Raw genomic sequence first — 19,085 nt, 5'->3', positions numbered from 1 at the left:
GATCTCAATGACAAGAATAGGATTTAAAGGCATCATGTGATGTTTTGAAATATTTCCCAACTTTTGACAATTTTCACAAGTCTTGCAGAATGCATGTGAGTCTTTGAACATGGTGGGCCAATAAAATCCACTTTGTAAGATTTTTGCAGTTGTCTTTCTTGATGAGAAATGACCCCCACATGCCTCAGAATGACAAAATTTAATGACACTACTTACCTCATTGTCAGGAATGCATCTTCGAAATATTTGATCAGGACAATATTTGAATAAATAAGGGTCATCCCAATAAAAGTTCTTCACTTCGTTCAAGAACTTTCTTTTTTCTTGGATACTCCAATGAGCTGGCAATTGTCCTGAAACAAGAAAATTAACAATATTAGCAAACCAAGGCATCATAGAAACGGAAAATAAAGATTCATCGGGAAAGTAGTCATCAATTGGTGTGATGTCAGATTTCGAATATGTTGTCAATCTTGACAAATGATCTGCAACAACATTTTCGGTGCCTTTCTTGTCTTTGATTGTGATATCAAATTCTTGAAGTAACAAAATCCACCGCACCAATCTAGCCTTAGAATCTTTCTTAGAAAGAAGATATTTCAATGCTGCATGATCACTAAAAACAACAACAGGTGAGCCAACAAGATAAGATCTGAATTTATCACAAGCAAATACTACTGCAAGTAATTCTTTTTCAGTGGTGGTGTAATTCATTTGAGCACCATTTAAAGTTTTACTTGCATAGTAAATCACATAAGGCTTCTTATCTTTTCTTTGTCCCAAGACAGCACCCACGACATAATCACTAGCGTCACACATTATTTCAAAAGGTAATGACCAATCAGGAGGTTGAATGACAGGAGCAGAAGTAAGCAGGTTTTTAAGTTTAACAAAGGCTTCTTCACAATGTTCAGTCCATTCAAAAATATTATCCTTTGTTAGAAGGTTACTCAAGGGCTTAGATATTACACTAAAATCTTTGATGAACCTTCTGTAAAAACCAGCATGTCCTAAGAATGATCTAACATCTTTAACAGATTTTGGTGTTGGTAAGTTGGCAATTAACTCGATTTTAGATTTGTCAACCTCAATTCCTTTCGATGAAATAATGTGACCAAGTACAATGCCATTTGTTACCATAAAGTGACATTTTTCCCAATTTAGTACAAGATTCTTTTCTTCACACCTGCTCAAAACCTTTTCTAAGTTAGTCAAACAATCATCAAATGAATCACCAAAAACAGAAAAATCATCCATAAAAATTTCAAGAAAACGTTCAACCATATCACTGAATATGCTAAGCATGCATATTTGAAACGTGGCTGGTGCATTACATAATCCAAAAGGCATCCTTTGATATGCAAAAGTACCAAATGGACATGTGAAAGTAGTATTCTCTTGATCTTCCAATGCAATTTCAATTTGATTGTAACCTGAATAGCCATCTAGGAAACAGTAAAATTCATGATCTGTAACTCTTTCTAGGATTTGGTCCATGAAAGGTAAAGGGAAATGATTTTTTCTAGTCATTGAATTAAGTTTCCTATAGTCAATGCACATGCGTCAACCAGTAACAGTCCTAGTTGGAATTAACTCATTTTTCTCATTCGTTATCACAGTGACTCCAGACTTTTTGGGTACAACTTGGGTAGGACTTACCCATTTGCTGTCAGAAATAGGATAAATGATTCCATTATCTAGAAGCTTAATAACTTCATTTTTCACTACTTCTTTCATATTAGGATTAAGCCTTCATTGCATTTCTCTAGAGGGTTTAGCATTTTCCTCCAAATAAATCCTGTGTGTGCAAATCAAAGGGCTAATTCCTTTTATGTCAGCTATGGTCCATCCTAATGCATTTTTGTGCATTTTCAGAGTCTATAATAACTTACCTTCTTGATGTGCATTAAGTTTGGAAGAGATTATTACCGGAAAAGTTTCATTTTCTCCCAAAAATGAGTATTTGAGATTAAATGGTAACGGCTTCAATTCAGGTTTTGGTGGTTGAACACTTGAAGGTATAGGCTCAATGGATCGTGGTGGCAATTATTCAATTTGTGGTCTCCAATTGCATGCCTTTGATTCCTGAAAGTAGACCATTTGCAAATCATCAGATTCATCAATCTCAATTTCACTAGAAGTGGTTTGAAATTGATCATGAACTAATTTTTCAATAAAGTCCACTTCCTGTAAATCATTATCATCTCCAGGTTGCTTGTAAATGTTGAAAATATTCATCTCCAATGTCATGTTTCCAAATGATAGCTTCATCAGTCCATTCCTACAATTAATCAATGCATTAGAAGTGGCAAGAAATGGACGTCCTAAAATGACAGGAATTGAATTACATACTTCAACAGGTTATGTATCCAAGAGAACAAAATCCACAGGATAAATGAATTTATCGACTTGTACTAACACATCTTCAACTATTCCTCTAGGCACTTTTACAGATCTATCAGCAGGTAAAAGAGTACAGAGGTTGGTTTTAACTCACCTAGATTGAGACTTTGAAAGACTGAATATGGAAGTAAATTCACACTAGCTCTAAGATCAAGTAAGGCTCTTTCAATTTTATGTTCTCCAATAAAGCAAGAAATTATAGGACAACCAGGGTCTTTATATTTCAAAGCATTATTTTTTTGAAGAATGACACTTACTTGTTCGGCTAAAAAGGCTTTCTTTTTCACATTCAGTTTTCTCTTCACGGTGCATAGATCTTTCAAAAATTTAACATAGGAAGAAACCTGTTTAATAGCATCCAACAAAGGTATATTGATCCTTACCTGTTTGAAAGTTTCAAAGATTTCAGAGTTGTGATTGACTTTCCTTTGTTTGGTCATGGCATGAGGAAATGGAAGTGCTGGCGGGGAATCAGCCTTCTCTTTGCAATGTTCAGGTTCAACTCATTCCTTACCCTCAGAGATAGACTCATCATCTTTCTCATAAGGTTCAAGAATGGGTTTTTCAATAACCTTACCACTACGAAGAGTGATGACTGATTTAACTTGATCCATGTGTTGGCTTCCAGAACTACTCGCATTTGCATTGTATTGCCTTTTTGGATTTTGCTATGGTTGAGATGGAAACTTATCTTTCTCTTGGAAATTGAGAGCATATGTTAATTTTGCAAGAGCATCTTTAAAATCTGTCATGCTTTGAGCAAGTTGAGTGTTGATTGTCTCCTGCTTTTCAATGAATGCATGCAATGTTTCCTCAAAATTTCTTCTAGGAGGTGGAGCATAAGGAGGTGCATATCCATGAGAATTTTAAAAATTATGGTGTGCTTGAAACGGTGGCTGTGAAGTTTGTGCATTGTTGCTATCACTCTTCCAACTGAAATTTGGGTGATTTCTCCAACCAGGGTTATACGTTTGGGAGTATGGGTTATGGTTGGGTCTTTGGAAACTGTTTAAAGCTTGTTCATGGAGGCATTCCTTAAAAGAAGGCAAAGTTGGACAATCATTTGTTGAGTGTTCCTTGGTTTCACAGATTTAACACACAATATCTTGAACAGATTTTAATTGACCATTCTTTTTCAATTCAAGTGCTTCGACTTTTCTAGCTAAAGATGCAAACTTGGCTTGGAGGTCATGATCTTCCCTAAGGTTGTGCATACTTCCACTAGATGTATGAGGTTGAGTTTTACTTGGTGCCTCATAAGTACCTGTGGTGTCCCAATTTTGAGCATTTTCGGCTAGCAAGTCTAGGTACTCCATTGCTTCATTAGGGTCTTTATCTTCGAAAGTTTCATTGCACATCAATTCAACCATTTGCCTATCTCTAGGTGATAAACCTTTATAAAAATATGAAACCAATCTCCATGTTTCAAAACCATGAAGAGGGCAAGTATTAAGCAAATCTCGATACCTATCCCAACATTGGTAAAAATTTTCTCTTGGTTTTTGAGTGAAAGTGATGATTTGTCTTTTGAAAGAGTTTGTTATGTGAGACGGAAAAAACTTCTTTAAAAATTGTTGTTGCATTTCATCCCAAGCACGAATGGATCCTGGTCTCAAATTTTGTAGCTATGTTTTAGCTTTATCTTTTAATGAAAAAGGAAAAAGCTTTAATCGAATGGTGTTCATGCTACAATTTGAGTCATTATATGTATTACAGACCTCCTCAAATTCCCTTAAATGCAAGTATGGATTTTCTAGGTCTAAACCATGAAAAGATGGTAAAAGTTGAATAATGTCTGGCTTAAAATTAAAATGAGATGCATCAGGAGGGAAAACTATGCATGAGGGTGCACTTGTTCTTGTGGGATTCATGTGGTCTCTAAGTGTTCTCATACGGTTATTCTCATTATTCTCATTATGAAGCGATTGATTATCTTCTTCGGCCATATTTTCTGAAAATGATGAGAATACCCTACAAAGTCGACCACTTAATGTACGTGATCAAACTCTCATGCACGTGTAAAAAGAGAATAAAAGGAAGAAAAGAAAATAGAAGAAAAAGAAACAAAACAAAACAAAGAAAACAAAAGTTAGATAAAATGAAAAGTGAAAAGAGAAAATAAATTAAATATTATAATTTATACAAGAATTTGCCTCCCCGGCAACGGCGCCAAAAACTTGACACGACCAAAAGCTTGATGTCTTCTCCCAAGTGCAGAAGTGTCGAAGTAATAAATAACCCGGCAAGACCAGGGTCGAACCACAGAGAGGTTAATTGTATAAATTATAAATAACAACACAACAATAACAATAATAACGATAATAATAACAATAGTAGTACTAGTAATAGTAATAATAATAATAATACTCAGTACGTTGCGTTGTTATACCTGAGAATGATCTAAAAGATCGGGTCACAGGTTTCCAGCCTATATACTGAGTTTATGAACAGATAATAATAATAATAATAATAATAATAATAATAATAATAATAATAACAACAACAATAATAAAGAAGAGAAGGAAGAAATTAATGAGAACTTTGAGTTGAAAGATTAATGTAAGGATTAAACAACGATAAAAATAAATGTCAAGGTTAGAGGATCCACTAATGGTACTTCAAACAAGTATAGTATAAATTCTTATTACTCAATTGGAAACCACACATAAAGGAGGTTCCAATCAGATTATAAATTGTTAACATGATTACATTAGTTATCTTATTCGAATAAAGCTAATACTTGTAAATGTTGGCAGACATTCATGATTATAACTTATGTTAACAACAAATCAAGTTCCTTTCATAGCTCAGGTGTCGGTTATACCATACAGTATGGGCTATGAAAGTGCTAAGTATTTGTTGTACCAAGTGTTATACAACATAAATCTAGATTAACCATTTAACAAGCAAAGTATTAAAAGTGAACAAGATAACAAATTTAAAACATGTTTGTATCCAACGTTAAGGTCCATGTTAAGTTTATATTATACTTATTCTTACACCATTAGTGTACCATTTTCACCTTGACATAATTAACTTAGCTAAACATAATGAAAGAAAGAAACATAAATGAACAAGATAAGAACATAAATGAGAAAGAAGTTAACTAAGTAAAGGAAAGGAAATTAAGTGCATAAACTTGATATTAATGAAAGCAAAACATAAGCAATACAAAGAGAGAAAGCAAGAGCATGATCTTGATCTGGAAACCAAGATGTCTGAATACATGGTAAGTGCCTCCTTTTATAGGCCAAAATTTGGAACTATTGATTTGTTAATTAATTGATGAGTGGGTGACCACATCTTGACTTGGTGACAATCCTTATCTTCTTGTCTGAACAAGACGTCATTGCTAACATCATAATTTGCCCAGAATCCTGAGGAATGTTCTAGGAAATTGTCTCAGCTTTCCAACAAAAAAAAGATGAGGTCATTTGGAATTCTAGAACTCAAGATATGGGCTGAACACTAAATAGTGTCTGGGCTGCAGGACAGCTTCGGACTTCTTCGTTGTTCCTTCAGTTTGGACTTCAAAACGGCCTTTTTAAATCTTGGGCTCCCATAAAAGTTGTAGGCCTTTGTCTTACCTTTCCATCCATATAAAATGGACCTAAATCCGAGATCTAGATCTCCAGATATGATCCAATTACCGAGCAATGTTCCGGTTTGGACTACACCGGCATCTCTTTTATAAGTTTGGCCATCTCTTTGTCCTTTCACTTTCAATACTTAAACTCATCAATCAATCCTTTTATTTATGTGATAGGCCTGAACTTAAGATGAACATTTACCATAAATTAAGGTATCTTATAGTATCAAACTTGTTATTATAAAACATGCTTTAGTTAAGGAGTTATTGATACTTCAAGTGCAAAATGATGATATAAAACCTTGATAAACATTCACTTTTAAGTACTAATCAGAGGGATTGGTCTAAAATTTTGAAGGAGCTAGTGTTTAATTTAAGAAGGAGAGAGTGAAAAATGAAAAAAATGAATTTAAGGATAAAGATTAAACTAGAGGCACATTTAGCACATACGTTGTCTGATAACAGAAGGGGCTCTAATACCCTTCAAGCTTTGCTGTGGAAGGCAACATTTAATGGTCATATGACCCCACACATGCATCCTGAAGAAAATAAAGGTTGTCCACTTGTATCACGCACCCATATTTGTTAATATAATAATATTTATTATATAATCAATTACAATTATATCCCTGAGTAACATTCATAATAATAATAAAATCAATGTAAAAAGGATAAAAAAAAATCATTGTAAAAGAGTTATGTTGATTTTATCTTTAAGGATAACAAAGTAATTTTAATATTTCCAAAAAAATTAAAAGATTGTATCACCCTTGGTTGAAATGCATTATAATTGTTTTATTATAGCGTTAAATCATAAATTTTACTTTATAATTTTTTTTTTATTGAAATTACTAGCCTCATGCTGCTCAAATTGTTAAAAATAATTGTATTATAATAATAATAAAAACTACATTACTCTTACTGCTTAGTTTACATTTTTTTTTGGCAGATAACAAATGTTAAAAAAAAAAAAAAAAACACAATCTAAACATAAATATGATAATCAAAATAATATTTTAAAAAATAAAAGTAAATGAAAAATGTTAGTAAAGGAAATCAAACAAAAAATGAAATAAATTAACATTTAAAACCCAAAAACTAATAAATTTTCTTTAATCACAGCCATTGATTAGCACCGGCTAAAACATAACATCAAGCTGTTGTGACCAGCCGCCATAACCCACCACCTCACATCACGTTGACACCACCCTAGCCATCATAGTTCCCACACGAATCGCAAATCCTCCATTGTGAACCACCCAAGATCACGCCACCATCACCAACCATGATATAAGACTTGGCCTTATATAGCCTAAATCACAATTTCTAACCAGCTCTGGAAGCACTTTCCTGTTGCATGAAAGGTTTTCGACAATTTGTCCCAATAAAACACACAATTAAAAAGAAGACATCTCTCTCTCTCTCTCTCTCTCTCTCTCTCTCACACACACACACACACACACACACACACACACACAAAAAAAACCCGAAAACTTGAGTTGAATTCGCTACTAAGAAATCAAGCTCTGAATGTGGTCATCAGCTATGATGGTTCAGTGAATTAATGATAATAATAATAATGTTGGGTATAGCAGCTTCAATAAGAGGAGGCGTAGGCATTGGTCGCCGGCTTAGCTTCGCTATCAGAAAGTGTGTTTTCTTCTCTTCTCTTCTCCTCTCCTCTCCTTTGCATTATGTTTTTTTCTTTAATGATTTTGTTTTTTTTTGTTCTCTGTGACTGCCATTTATTTATGCAGGGAATCTTTAACTTGGCACCGTAATCTACTAGTTCAAAACCAGTCGGACAGTTTTAATTACACACCATCTGTTGTATGCTGTTTTTTATGGGCGCAAAGACCTGGTGTTGTTCTTGAAAATTTTGCAAGGCATATGAGCACTGCATCATTGGAGCTGAGGACAGACAATGATTTTGTTAGATTTTCGATTACTAAAGATGGGTATTCAGCAAAAGAGAAGAAAAGTATGAAAAAGGTGCCCAGATATGTTAAAATGTCTAAAAAGGCGAAACTTAATGAACTCCGGTTGTATCGCCTCAAGGCCAAAAAGAAGATGAATTCTCCTAATCCTGAAGTTAGGATTAGATATAAACTTGAAAAGGTTGGACCATTTTTTTATTTTACTTTTTTTCAAGCGGGGCTTGCATGTTCTTAAATTTTGTTTTTTGGCTCAGGCCAAAAGGAAGGAAGCATGGTTGATTGAAAAGCTCAGGAAACTTGAAGTCCCCAAAACCCCAGGTGAAGCATATGATCCTGAAATATTAACAGATGAGGAGAAGCATTACTTCAAGCGTACTGGCGAGAAGAAGAAAAACTACGTTCCAGTTGGCCGACGAGGGGTTTTTGGAGGCGTTGTTCTCAATATGCATCTTCATTGGAAGAAGCACGAAACCGTCAAGGTTACTTGCAAACCTTGCAAGCCAGGCCAAATTCATGAATATGCTGAAGAGCTTGCTCGACTTAGCAAAGGGATCGTTATTGACATAAGACCTGACAACACCATTATTTTCTACAGGGGAAAGAACTATGTGCAGCCAAAAATCATGTCCCCTCCAGATACCCTATCTAAAGATAAAGTGAGTTTGCCTAGTTTTTTTTTTCTTTGAAATATCAGTTGAATTAGCATATTTTTTCAATTGAAAATATAGTACAGAGTGAAGTTCCCAAAATCCACCCCAATTTCCCAGGTCCACTACCGTGGCTGATTTTATGACCTTGGAACAGGGGGTTTTTTTTTTTTTTCCTCTTCTTTTCTGCTGGTTTCGCTAAATGCCTTCTTGATAAATACATATTTTCAGGACTGTTCATTGCTTAAATAGTTGCAATATTCTGGTAGGATACGAACTTCAAAAATTTTGTGGAGGGGCTAATAGTTCGAAGCTGCAGTTTTCTTAATTTTTTGTTTGATAGGAAAGCAGTAATAGATCACTAACTTTCTTGTGAATTATTTTTCTGTTAACGGGCACATTTTATGCCTAAAAGATATTGATAGAAGATTGTCCACACCGGTTTTTAGACTTTTGTTGTACAGCTATGTTGCTATAATATCTTTTTTTTCTGTTTTAGAGCTCAACGTTTTCTCTGCATCTTGTTCTCCTTTTCTTTCTTTCTGGTTCAGTTTTTTCAATGACTCGCTGAAATTGAAAACTATTTGGTAGACGAGGACACATTTTGCAATCTTCAAGATGTGAGGGGATTATAGGTTGGCAAGCTAGTACTCTTACCCGGCTTTGTCTCTTGATGTTGTTATGGAAATACTAGTCTTTGTAGTCATGTGAAGGTAAGCGTGGGAGGATTTGATTTTCAGAAGCTTGCAAACAACTCAAATTTCAGAAGGTTGTAGGTTGCATTAGGTGAGACTTTTAAAAGGTTTTGGCTTATTATGGTGGAATAGACTGATGCAACTGTCATCCTCTTATGGGGAAAGTATTTTCAGCTTTCACACAACATTTCCTGAGGAAATACTAGTCTTTGTAGGCATGTGGGGAAGGTAAGCGTGGGAGGATTCGATTTTCAGAAGCTTGCAAACAACTCAAATTTCAGAAGGTTGTAGTTTGCATTAGGTAAGACTTTTAAAATGTTTTGGCTTATTATGGTGGGATAGACTGATGCAACTGTCATTCTCTTATGGGGAAACTATTATCAGCTTTCACACAACATTTCCTGAGGAAATACTAGTCTTTGTAGGCATGCGATGAAGGTAAGCATGGGAGGATTTGATTTTCAGAAGGTTGCAAACAACTCAAATTTCAAAAGGTTGTAGCTTGCATTAGGTGAGCCTTTTAAAAGGTTTTGGCTTATTATGGTGGGATAGACTGATGCAACTGTCATTCTCTTATGGGGAAACTATTTTCAGCTTTCACACAACATTTCCCGAGGAAAGTCTCATCAGGGTTTGCCTTTTCATTCTCTTTGCTTTTTTTTGCCCCAAAATCTCAATGAACCGGGAGTAATCAAGTTTTTGTTATTTTGAATGGTTTGGATAGCTGAATGGCACTTGAATGGCTTAATCTGTTGTATTGATCCAAGCATAGGAAGTGAATTGATGAAAATTCTTGATCCCTTGCCAAGGGGAAAAGGCCTGTGTTTTGAAGGTGGCAGCATATTATTTGGTCAGGTTATTTTGGCAGTAGTGACAACACATTTGACATAGCATCATTGTGTATTTAGGAGGTGGTTCCTTGAAAGGGAATTTAGTGTATAGTTCATGTATGGTTTTTGAATCATCTGGAATTTTGTATTTGACTAATCTCTTTGTTTAAAAATTCTTTAAGATAGTCTATAAGCCAACCATTTAGTTTTATATATTTTTTTTTTAATTTCTTTTTCTGGAAAATATTTACTGTTGGCCATTGGAAATCATGGTTAAATTTAATTCATCTTCTTAATAAAGTTAGCAATGTCGTTGTCATGGTGACATGAATCAATTCTCGGTTATAAAGATTATTTGTTGGCTTGTTGACCACCCATTAATACTGTGCAGTGAAGGTCTAGGTATTACTTTATCTTGTCAATACTCAATTACTGGCGTTATAGTGGTTTTCCTTTTGAAAATTGCAGGCCCTGGAAAAATATAGGTACGAGCAGTCACTTGAGCATACAAGTCAGTTCATTGAGAAATTGGAGAAAGAGCTTGAAAATTATCAGGAGCATGTTGTTCGTTACAAGAAAAGGAAAGAAGCTGCAGTAGACAGTGCGATTGCTGATGTATGAAAACGGAGATCTGATAATCTTTTGAAAGTTTTCTGGAGTCAAAGAGCTTATGTAAAAGAAAAAGGAAAGATAATATGTGCAAACCAAATAAATGAAAAACTGCAATAGGAGCCCTTTTGGTTGACAAAGGCTTTTGTTCATGATATTTGTCGTTTTAGAGATGGCCTATTTCTTTGTTTTACAGGATGGACTCTCACAAATAACAAATCAAAGTTGACTGTTTTACATTAAGCGGATGGCTCCTTCTGCTGATTATGAGATGGAATTTTGCTTCATGGAACAGATCAGACATGGTAAAGATTTCATCAACTTGAGCAGGTAGAGCTTTTCATTATAAAAACCATTTGTATATCTTTTCTATGTAAGATTGGGTGCTTCTCTACCATCATGGAAGTCCTCTTATTGGCTCTGTTATCTCCTTTTCATTTCCGATCGAAAGGGAATTGATTCAATGATACTGCCATCTATATTCATGTTCTTGTTTTCTGGAATTTAACTTGGTAGGCATCTATGCACGATGAAGTTTGGCCCTCATTTCTGTTTTTATATTTTGTTTGATGTCTATGGTAGCTGGTTTTTCTTCAGTTTTCTTCCTTGTATAATTTCTGATAGTTGGTGTTTTAAGGATTTTGACATGCCCATTAGTCTTTTTTGTAAATCAGAAACAAAAAATAGAAGATGACCAACTGTAATGCAAATTTGAGAGGAGCAGATGAGAAAGAGAGTAGCTGTACAAAACGAGCATCCTTTTTAAGAGAGTAGCTTACCGTAATTTCTCCCATGTTCAGTAAGCCAGTAACGTTAAGAGGACCCCTAATTTATCTACTGGGTACTTTCATTTCTCCCATTGTTATTTTAAATGGGAAAAATCTCAATTTAGTGCCTAATTTTGAGTGACAAAACATGTTCCTAATGATTCAGACATTTTTCTACTGGGTGCTTTCATTAGATCAATGTTTGTTTTTTTTTTGTTGCTATAAAACGCCGATGTCTGAAACATTTTAGATATAGCTGCTAAAATGTTTAGTTTTAGGACTGAATTGAGAATCGGATAATATGTTAGAGATTATATGTGAACTACCTAGACCCAACAAAATATTATAATAAGAAAAACACACTATAAAAATTTCGTTCCATCTTTTTTTTTTTTGGGCAGTGGTGGTGATCTTTTTGCAGGCACGCTTGGCATTTTTATGTAAAATCATCTTTAGCGTTCTATAGATTGATTGATATATTCTCCCCTGTGGTGAGATTTGCTTTCATTCGTCTTATTCTATCTATTATCGCCCATTTGAATTGGGAGTTACTCCATGAATGTAACAAAGGGTTTTACGGTACAAGGAAAAGGACGTAAAGTTTTTAGCCTCAAATGTTTTATCTATGGCCTGAAACAATCGTCAAGGCAATGGTATCACTGGTTTCACTAAGTTATTATTTTGGTTGGTTTTGTGATGATCAAGAAAGATCATTGTGTATGTAAAAAAGGTTGAGAAAAAAGTTCTTATCCTTTCCTTATATATAGACAATATTTTATTAGCTGGAAATGATTTAGAGTTGATTATAGTCACTTAAAAATTGTCCTTTATATTTGAGATGAAGGACATGGGCCATGCATATTATGTATTGGGAGTTAAGATCCAAAAGGATCAATAAGTTTATCTCAGGAGAATTACATTAAAAGAATCTTAGAATGATTTTGTATGCGTAACTCTAAACTCATTGATACCCCGACTGTAAAGAGTCATGTTCTTAGTGTTCAACAATATCCTAAGACAAAGGAATAGAAAAAGTAACTAGTAAATGTTCTTTATTCAAGTGCAATTGGTAGTATGATGTATGCAATGATATGTACTCCACCTAATATATATTTTGTTGTTGCCATGGTTAGTAGATAGTAAAGTAATCCTGGTATTGTGTATTGGAAAATAGTTAAAACGGATTTTTCAATATCTTAAAGGAACAATAAACCTTTCCTTATGCTACCATGGTGGCAATCTCAGATTGATCAAATACAGAGATGTTGATGTATCTACTAATAGAGATGACAGGAAATCCATCTCAGGATATGTTTTTTATTTTAGGAGGTGGGGCCATTTCATGGTGCAGTATAAAGCAATACGTGTCTCCTTATCTATGATGGAGTAAGAATATATTGCTTGCGCAACCACTAACTAGGAGGCAATCTATCTTAGATGATTCTTGCATATTGAATGTTACAATACATGTAGAAGATGTTATTATTTATTATGAAAACACTTATGCAATAGCTTATGCAAGGGATCTCAAATATCATGGCAAATCAAAGCATAATGATACCAAAAACCATTTTATTCAAGACATCATTGCATAGGTTTTACATATTATCTCAACCCATGAGATGGTTGCTGATCCATTTACCAAACCTCTCCTAAAAGATATTTTTCTTAGGCATGAAGTTTAGGATTATATAGGATTTGATAAGCTTGTATTTTACATCATTGGACATTGTAGACCTTTTATGCATTAATGGTTCATGAGTATTCTTATTGCATTATTATTAATAATTTAAATTAGTGCATAATATCATGTCAACATGCAATGATTCTCATTTTCACATAAGAAATTGCCTTATTGTTGAGAAAGCAAGCAGGATGAGACATGTTCCTATCATAAGATGTATTTTTATAATTCTCATGATATGCTTAGCTCGTAGTGAGCTAACAAGGAAATATATCTTATTATTTTATGTCTCCTTACTTAGAGTTAATATGAAACCTATAAGTTAAAAATAGAGAGAGTTAATATGAGACCTATAAGTTAAAAATAGAGAGGTTCACATCTCTATAAAGCTTATGTGAGAATTTCAAGAAGGCACTAGTAGAGTGATTGTCTTAAGATATTGAGGTTAGGAGCAATTTTTTAGCTTTTAAGCTAAGGTTTATATGGTGTATAAGCATGACATTTTTTGTAGTATGAGTATAGTTTTGAAACCCGGCTCCGCCTGGCAGGTTGATCATGAACCTGACTAACTCGGGATTGGAACTGGGCCGGGTTGAAGAAAAAACAAGGGAAGAAAAAACTCGATCCGGCTGACCAGGCGGGTTGACCCGGTAACCTAGTTAACCCGGCAAAACCCTGTTGCAAACACATTGACTTTTTTTTTTTTTAACTAAAACGATGTCATTTTGATTTTTTTTAAAAAAAGAACTTACCTGGCAGACCCAGTAACTCGAACAAAACTCGGAACCCAGGCCTTGGACCAGGCCGAACACCGGGCTAGGTCTTAAAACTATGAGTATGAGCTCTACCTTAGCATATAATATCATATTGCATGTACGTCGATCGTAAAAGGAAGTGATAGAATTTATCCCTTCTCTATGATTGTAAGAGTCCTATAATATGACCATCTATAATTCTGTTATGAATCCATAATTATACCATCTAGGACTTAGAACTATATCATGATGTTGCTACTTTAGCATGTTATCCAAGGGCTATAAATCAAATAGTCCAACGAATCATATATAGGAAAACAAAAAAAAAAATTTGTTGGAAAGCTGAGATAATTTCCTAGAACTTTCATGGTTAAGTTTGTTCAAATTTTGATGTTATCAATGATGTTTTGTTCAAACAAGAAAATAAGGATTGTCACCAAGTCAAGATGTGGCCACCAACTCAATAATTAGTCATCAAATCAATAGTTTTAAATTTTTGCCTATAAAAAAGGCATTTGTCATGCATTTAGGCATATTGGTTGTTCAGATCAAGATCTTGCTCTTGCTCTTGCTCTTTTTATTTATATTTTGTAATGTTCAAGTTTTATTCCATGTTATATTTTCATTAATCTCTTGTTTATACCTTTCATTTTCTTTACTATACTTATATAATCATGTTCTCATCTTGTTTGTTTATGTTTCTCTTCTTCATGATGTTCAGTTAAGTTTATTATGTCAAGATGAAAAGGTTTTACTAATGGTGTTAGAATATATATAGTATAAACTCAACATGAACTTCAATATTTATATCCAAGAAAGTTTGTTATTAACATGTCTTATCTTTTTATCTTACTAATTCTTAATACCTTGCTTTTTAAATGGTTAATCTAGATTTGTGTTGTATAACACTTGGTACAACAAATGCTTGGCATTTTTACAGCCAATCGTATAGTATAACCTACACCTATGTTATGAAAAGAACCTGATTTGTTGTTAACATAAGTTAGCATCATGAATTCCTGACAATACTTAAAAGTTTGGTGTTACTTAAATAAGATAATTAATATCATCATTTTAACAATTTATAATAAACTATTAAGGATAAATAATCTAATTGGAATCTCCTTTGTGTGTGGTTTCCAGTTGATTGATAAAAAGAGTTTATACTATACTTATTTCTAATACCATTAGTGGATCCTCTAACCTTTGATAATTGTTTTATCATTGTTTAATTCTTATATTAATATCCCATAAAATTCTCATAAACTCTTTGTTTTATTAAATATATATGTATTATTTGTAATTTATATAGTTCACCTCCTTGTGGTTCGATCCCGGTCTTGGTGGCTTATTTATTACTTTGACACTACTGCACTTGGGAGAAGACATCAATCTTTTGGTCGTGTCACTCGGTATAAACTCAAAACTAGTAAAGGAATGACTCTTTTTGCAGATTGAAAACTAAGATACTTCTCAATCTCTCCTAGACTGTAAAGATTATTTATATCTTCAAAGACAGATGAGCACATGACATGGCATCATTTCACATGATGCGTTGAATGGAGTCATGGTACACCCTTCTAATGGTGAAGCTTGTAAGAAGTTTAATAGGGTGCATCTTTATTTTTTAATGGAACCATAATACATCCATCTTGGTTTATGTACAAATGTATTCAATCCATTTAGGTCATTTATTATACCTTATTCTTGTTGGTCGATGATACTCATGATTTACAACTTACCATCATGGATGTGTATAAGGTTGAAGTTCATGTTCTTATCTATGGTCATACTCGATCCTAATACTTTAGGTAGGAATATAGATGTTTATTCTCGACCATTGATTAATGAGTTGAATCAGTTGTGGTTTTTCAAGACTTTGACATATAATGTCTCAAGAAAACTAAATTCTCGGATGAAATTTTTTTTTGATATGGACTATCATTGATTTTCATGCATATGGGATGGTTTTGGTTAAAGCACACATGAGAAATTAGCATGTTCATACTATATGAAAAATAATAAAGCCTTTATGTTAACAAATTATAGTAAAACAACTTTTTTTATTACCACTGTAGGTTCTTGCCAACCGATCATAAGTACAAAAAGAACAAAAGGACTTCTTTGTAGGTATAGTTGAAAGGGATATTGTACCTTTGGTACCATTGGATAAAGAGTTGTATGACATGGTCTCGCAGTATGGGGGAATTGTGTTTAGTTTTCAATCCGGTAAGTAAAAGTTTTATAGCTTTTGTGTGATCTATAATTAGATAAAGTGAAGTATTTTTTTGGAGCTTTCCTATTGGAAGACTAATCTTCTACTCCATAATCTAGATGTCATATATATTAAAAAGAACATGTTTGAAAATACTTTTAACATGATAATGAATGTAAAAGGCGGACAAAGGATAACATGAAAGCTAGAATGGATATACCTTTGTTATGCCACCAAAATAATATGGAGTTGGTTTATGATGGGTTACTGGTTGCAAAACCTAAAGCTAGTTTTTTCTTAGATAAAAATACACAGTTACTAGTCTATCAATGGCTTAAGAGTCTATATTTTCTTAATGGATATGCTTCAAACATATCTAGATGTGTGAATCTGAAGGATGACAAATTATATGAAATAAAGAGTTATAATTGCCACGTATTTATGCAAACACTCATTCCACTTGTTTATCAGGATTTATTGCCAAAAAAGATGTAGGATGCACTCATGAAGATCAATCACTGTTTTAGAGATATATGCTCTAACAAGTTGTATACCTAACACAAAGAGAAGTGTGTGATGAATTTCATCTAAACAATCTACAAACTTGAAATGATATTCCCTCTATCCTTTTTCGACTCAATGAAACATCTACCCATATATTTTCTGTTTAAGGCAAAAGTCGAAGGCCATGTCTAATATAGATGGATGTATCGATTTATGAGGTTAGGGATTGCACATGCATTCTAATTAAATTTCTATTATCTTTTTTTTTTAATTTAAAATATCCATTTAGTTCTATGCAAATACTTGTTTAACCTTAAGAAAAAGTGGGAAAAAAAAGGTGGATATTAAGGCTTCAATATGCGAGGCTTATATGGTTAAAGAGATCTCAATATTTATCTTATAATATTTTGAGTCTCACTTGAAAAAAAATAATCAACTGTGTTTCAAGACATGATGATGGTGGGAAAGTGCTTTCAAGTGTGAATATATCAATATTTTCCCATCCCATATTGCCATAATAAAAAAATACAATGAAGAGAAGATACTTGATATAAATCAAATTTAAACATACATAAAATTATATGTTGTTTATGATGAATTGAGACATTTTATTTAATAAGTACAATATTAACATGCTATTTTAAATAATTTTCTCTTACACACTCATAAATTGGTAAATTGAAGAATTTCTCATATGCAACATCTCATTTTTTTACTATTTTAAAATTCACATTTGACTGAATCTCAAATTCTCCTATTATAAAATGAATAATTTATCACGTGGTTTAAAACACATATTAGGAGTTCTTAATAATTCTCAACTCTTGCAATACTTAGTTTTATTATACTTTTTTTCTCTTTAATTGCTAATAGTTGTAATCATGTATCAGGTTTATCAAATGAGAGAAAATGCTAGTTGTAGTTTGAATTTAATATGTTTGGGTCTTGAAAGAAAGTTGATATCTATAATGAGTATTTCATCAATGGATGTCTTTCATACTAAAGAGTATGGTCAAGGTAGAAAGACCTATAATATTAGAGTTTATGTTAAGGGGTTAACTTCTAATAAGTTTGAAATCGATTATTATAAGAAGTTAGAATAGGTGATTGAATTGCAATATCATAACAAAAATAATTGATTCGTTTTATTCAAATGTTATTGGTATGTTACCACTAATAGAGAAATTATTGTAGATTCTCATCATGGTTTGGCCAAAATTAATACAATAACTACACTTTATAATGCCAATAATGTCTTTTTTCGCCAAGAAATGCCAACAAGTTTATCACACATATACTTTTTCTTTTAGAAAAAAATTGTTCTAGGATTGATTGGTTATCCATTGTGAAAACCAAATTTAGGGGTCATGTATAAGTTGTTCGGGATGGTAAAGATAAAGTAACTATGAGAGACAATATCTTTCAACTTGATGAGTTAGTTGATCCATATTGAGTTGCTTCATATACCAATTTAGAAGAAAATTTTTATTGTAGTTAATATTGGGGACTTATATGATATATTGAGAAGCAATGGACATGCATAAATTGATGAAGAGGATTATGATGGATATGATGATGATGAAATTGAAGAAGAAGAAGACAATTATGATTAAAAAGATTTTGAACTGATTTTATATGTAAAACATCAATGTGTAATGAAATTGATTTTATTGTAATTTTCACATATGTTGTTTCTTTACAATGAACTATTAACATAATTAGAATGTTTATTATTGTGGTTTTATTATTATGTTATTGAACATAATTTGTGTTATTATGTGTATGATTTTATTGTATTCACAGGTTGTATAGATATGGAATAGAAAAACAATGGGGAAAAATATTGTTTTATAGTGATGGAAATATCAATAGACTAAGTCTCTTAGAGAGTTATGGAGAGGTGAAAAAAATTACAAGATCTTGCCACTAAAAATTATAGAAGGAATTATAGACATACTAAGTCACTTGAAGAGTTCTAAGGAGTTTGAAAAAAATTATAGTAACAATTCATTTTTTTCAATCAAAACTTTGAATATATTTCTCTTAATACATTTTATTTATTAAAAATAAGTTTATTTCAAGACAAAATGATAGCTAAAGGAAAGTTGCAAATTTTTACTGTTGAGCTATGATTCCTAAAATTGAAAACCCTACGAAATTTGTCAATTTAGTTTTTCAATCTCTATAATTAAGGGTTTAGAAAATGTTTTTACCATTATATAACTAAATTAGGCATGTTTAATTGGAAATTGATCAAAACCTATGATAATAGTAAAGGATGTGGAGATGTGAGGTTTTTGCATATTTTTTCTTATAATGTTATTGTTGTAAGATCGTGATACTTATTAAAAAGGATTTGTCTATAATTCTATATGTAATCCTTTATGTTGGTTCGATGTACTAGTATTTCTTATTCTCTTTCCTTTTTTAGCTTCTTGTAGATATAATTA

At 32.8% G+C, this 19,085-nt stretch overlaps 1 protein-coding gene across 7 annotated transcripts; it reads left to right on the top strand.

Moving 5' to 3' along the window:
- Positions 1–7,116: 7,116 nt before the first annotated feature.
- Positions 7,117–11,256, top strand: LOC118040632 (uncharacterized CRM domain-containing protein At3g25440, chloroplastic). Of its 7 annotated transcripts, none has more exons than XM_035047605.2 (6): positions 7,117–7,642; positions 7,750–8,110; positions 8,184–8,585; positions 9,487–9,572; positions 10,570–10,716; positions 10,907–11,256. In XM_035047605.2, exons 1-5 carry the CDS (start codon positions 7,557–7,559, stop codon positions 10,697–10,699), a joined length of 1,065 nt encoding a protein of 354 aa, XP_034903496.1. In that variant the 5' UTR covers positions 7,117–7,556; the 3' UTR covers positions 10,700–10,716; positions 10,907–11,256. The 7 variants fall into 7 exon arrangements, 6 of the variants coding, with proteins under 6 accessions (XP_034903496.1, XP_034903501.1, XP_034903500.1 ...); XM_035047610.2 differs by lacking the exon at positions 10,907–11,256 and adding an exon at positions 9,697–9,782 and having other exon boundaries at positions 10,570–10,765; XM_035047609.2 differs by lacking the exon at positions 10,907–11,256 and adding an exon at positions 9,688–9,782 and having other exon boundaries at positions 10,570–10,765.
- The last annotated feature ends 7,829 nt before the right edge of the window (positions 11,257–19,085 follow it).

Source organism: Populus alba, chromosome 13 (assembly GCF_005239225.2).
Source record: "Populus alba chromosome 13, ASM523922v2, whole genome shotgun sequence".
Lineage (NCBI taxonomy): Eukaryota > Viridiplantae > Streptophyta > Magnoliopsida > Malpighiales > Salicaceae > Populus > Populus alba.
Note: the sequence above shows the minus strand (reverse complement) of the source record. Positions and strands in the feature narration are given on the sequence as shown.

Bases quoted from the DNA above. Each gene is read 5' to 3' on its own strand.
- LOC118040632 (XM_035047605.2), top strand. From the start codon at position 7,557: ATGATAATAATAATAATGTTGGGTATAGCAGCTTCAATAAGAGGAGGC. The intron at 8,111-8,183 runs GTTGGACCATTT...TTTTTGGCTCAG, and splicing joins TTAGATATAAACTTGAAAAG to GCCAAAAGGAAGGAAGCATG. The intron at 8,586-9,486 runs GTGAGTTTGCCT...TAGTCTTTGTAG, and splicing joins ATACCCTATCTAAAGATAAA to GCATGTGGGGAAGGTAAGCG.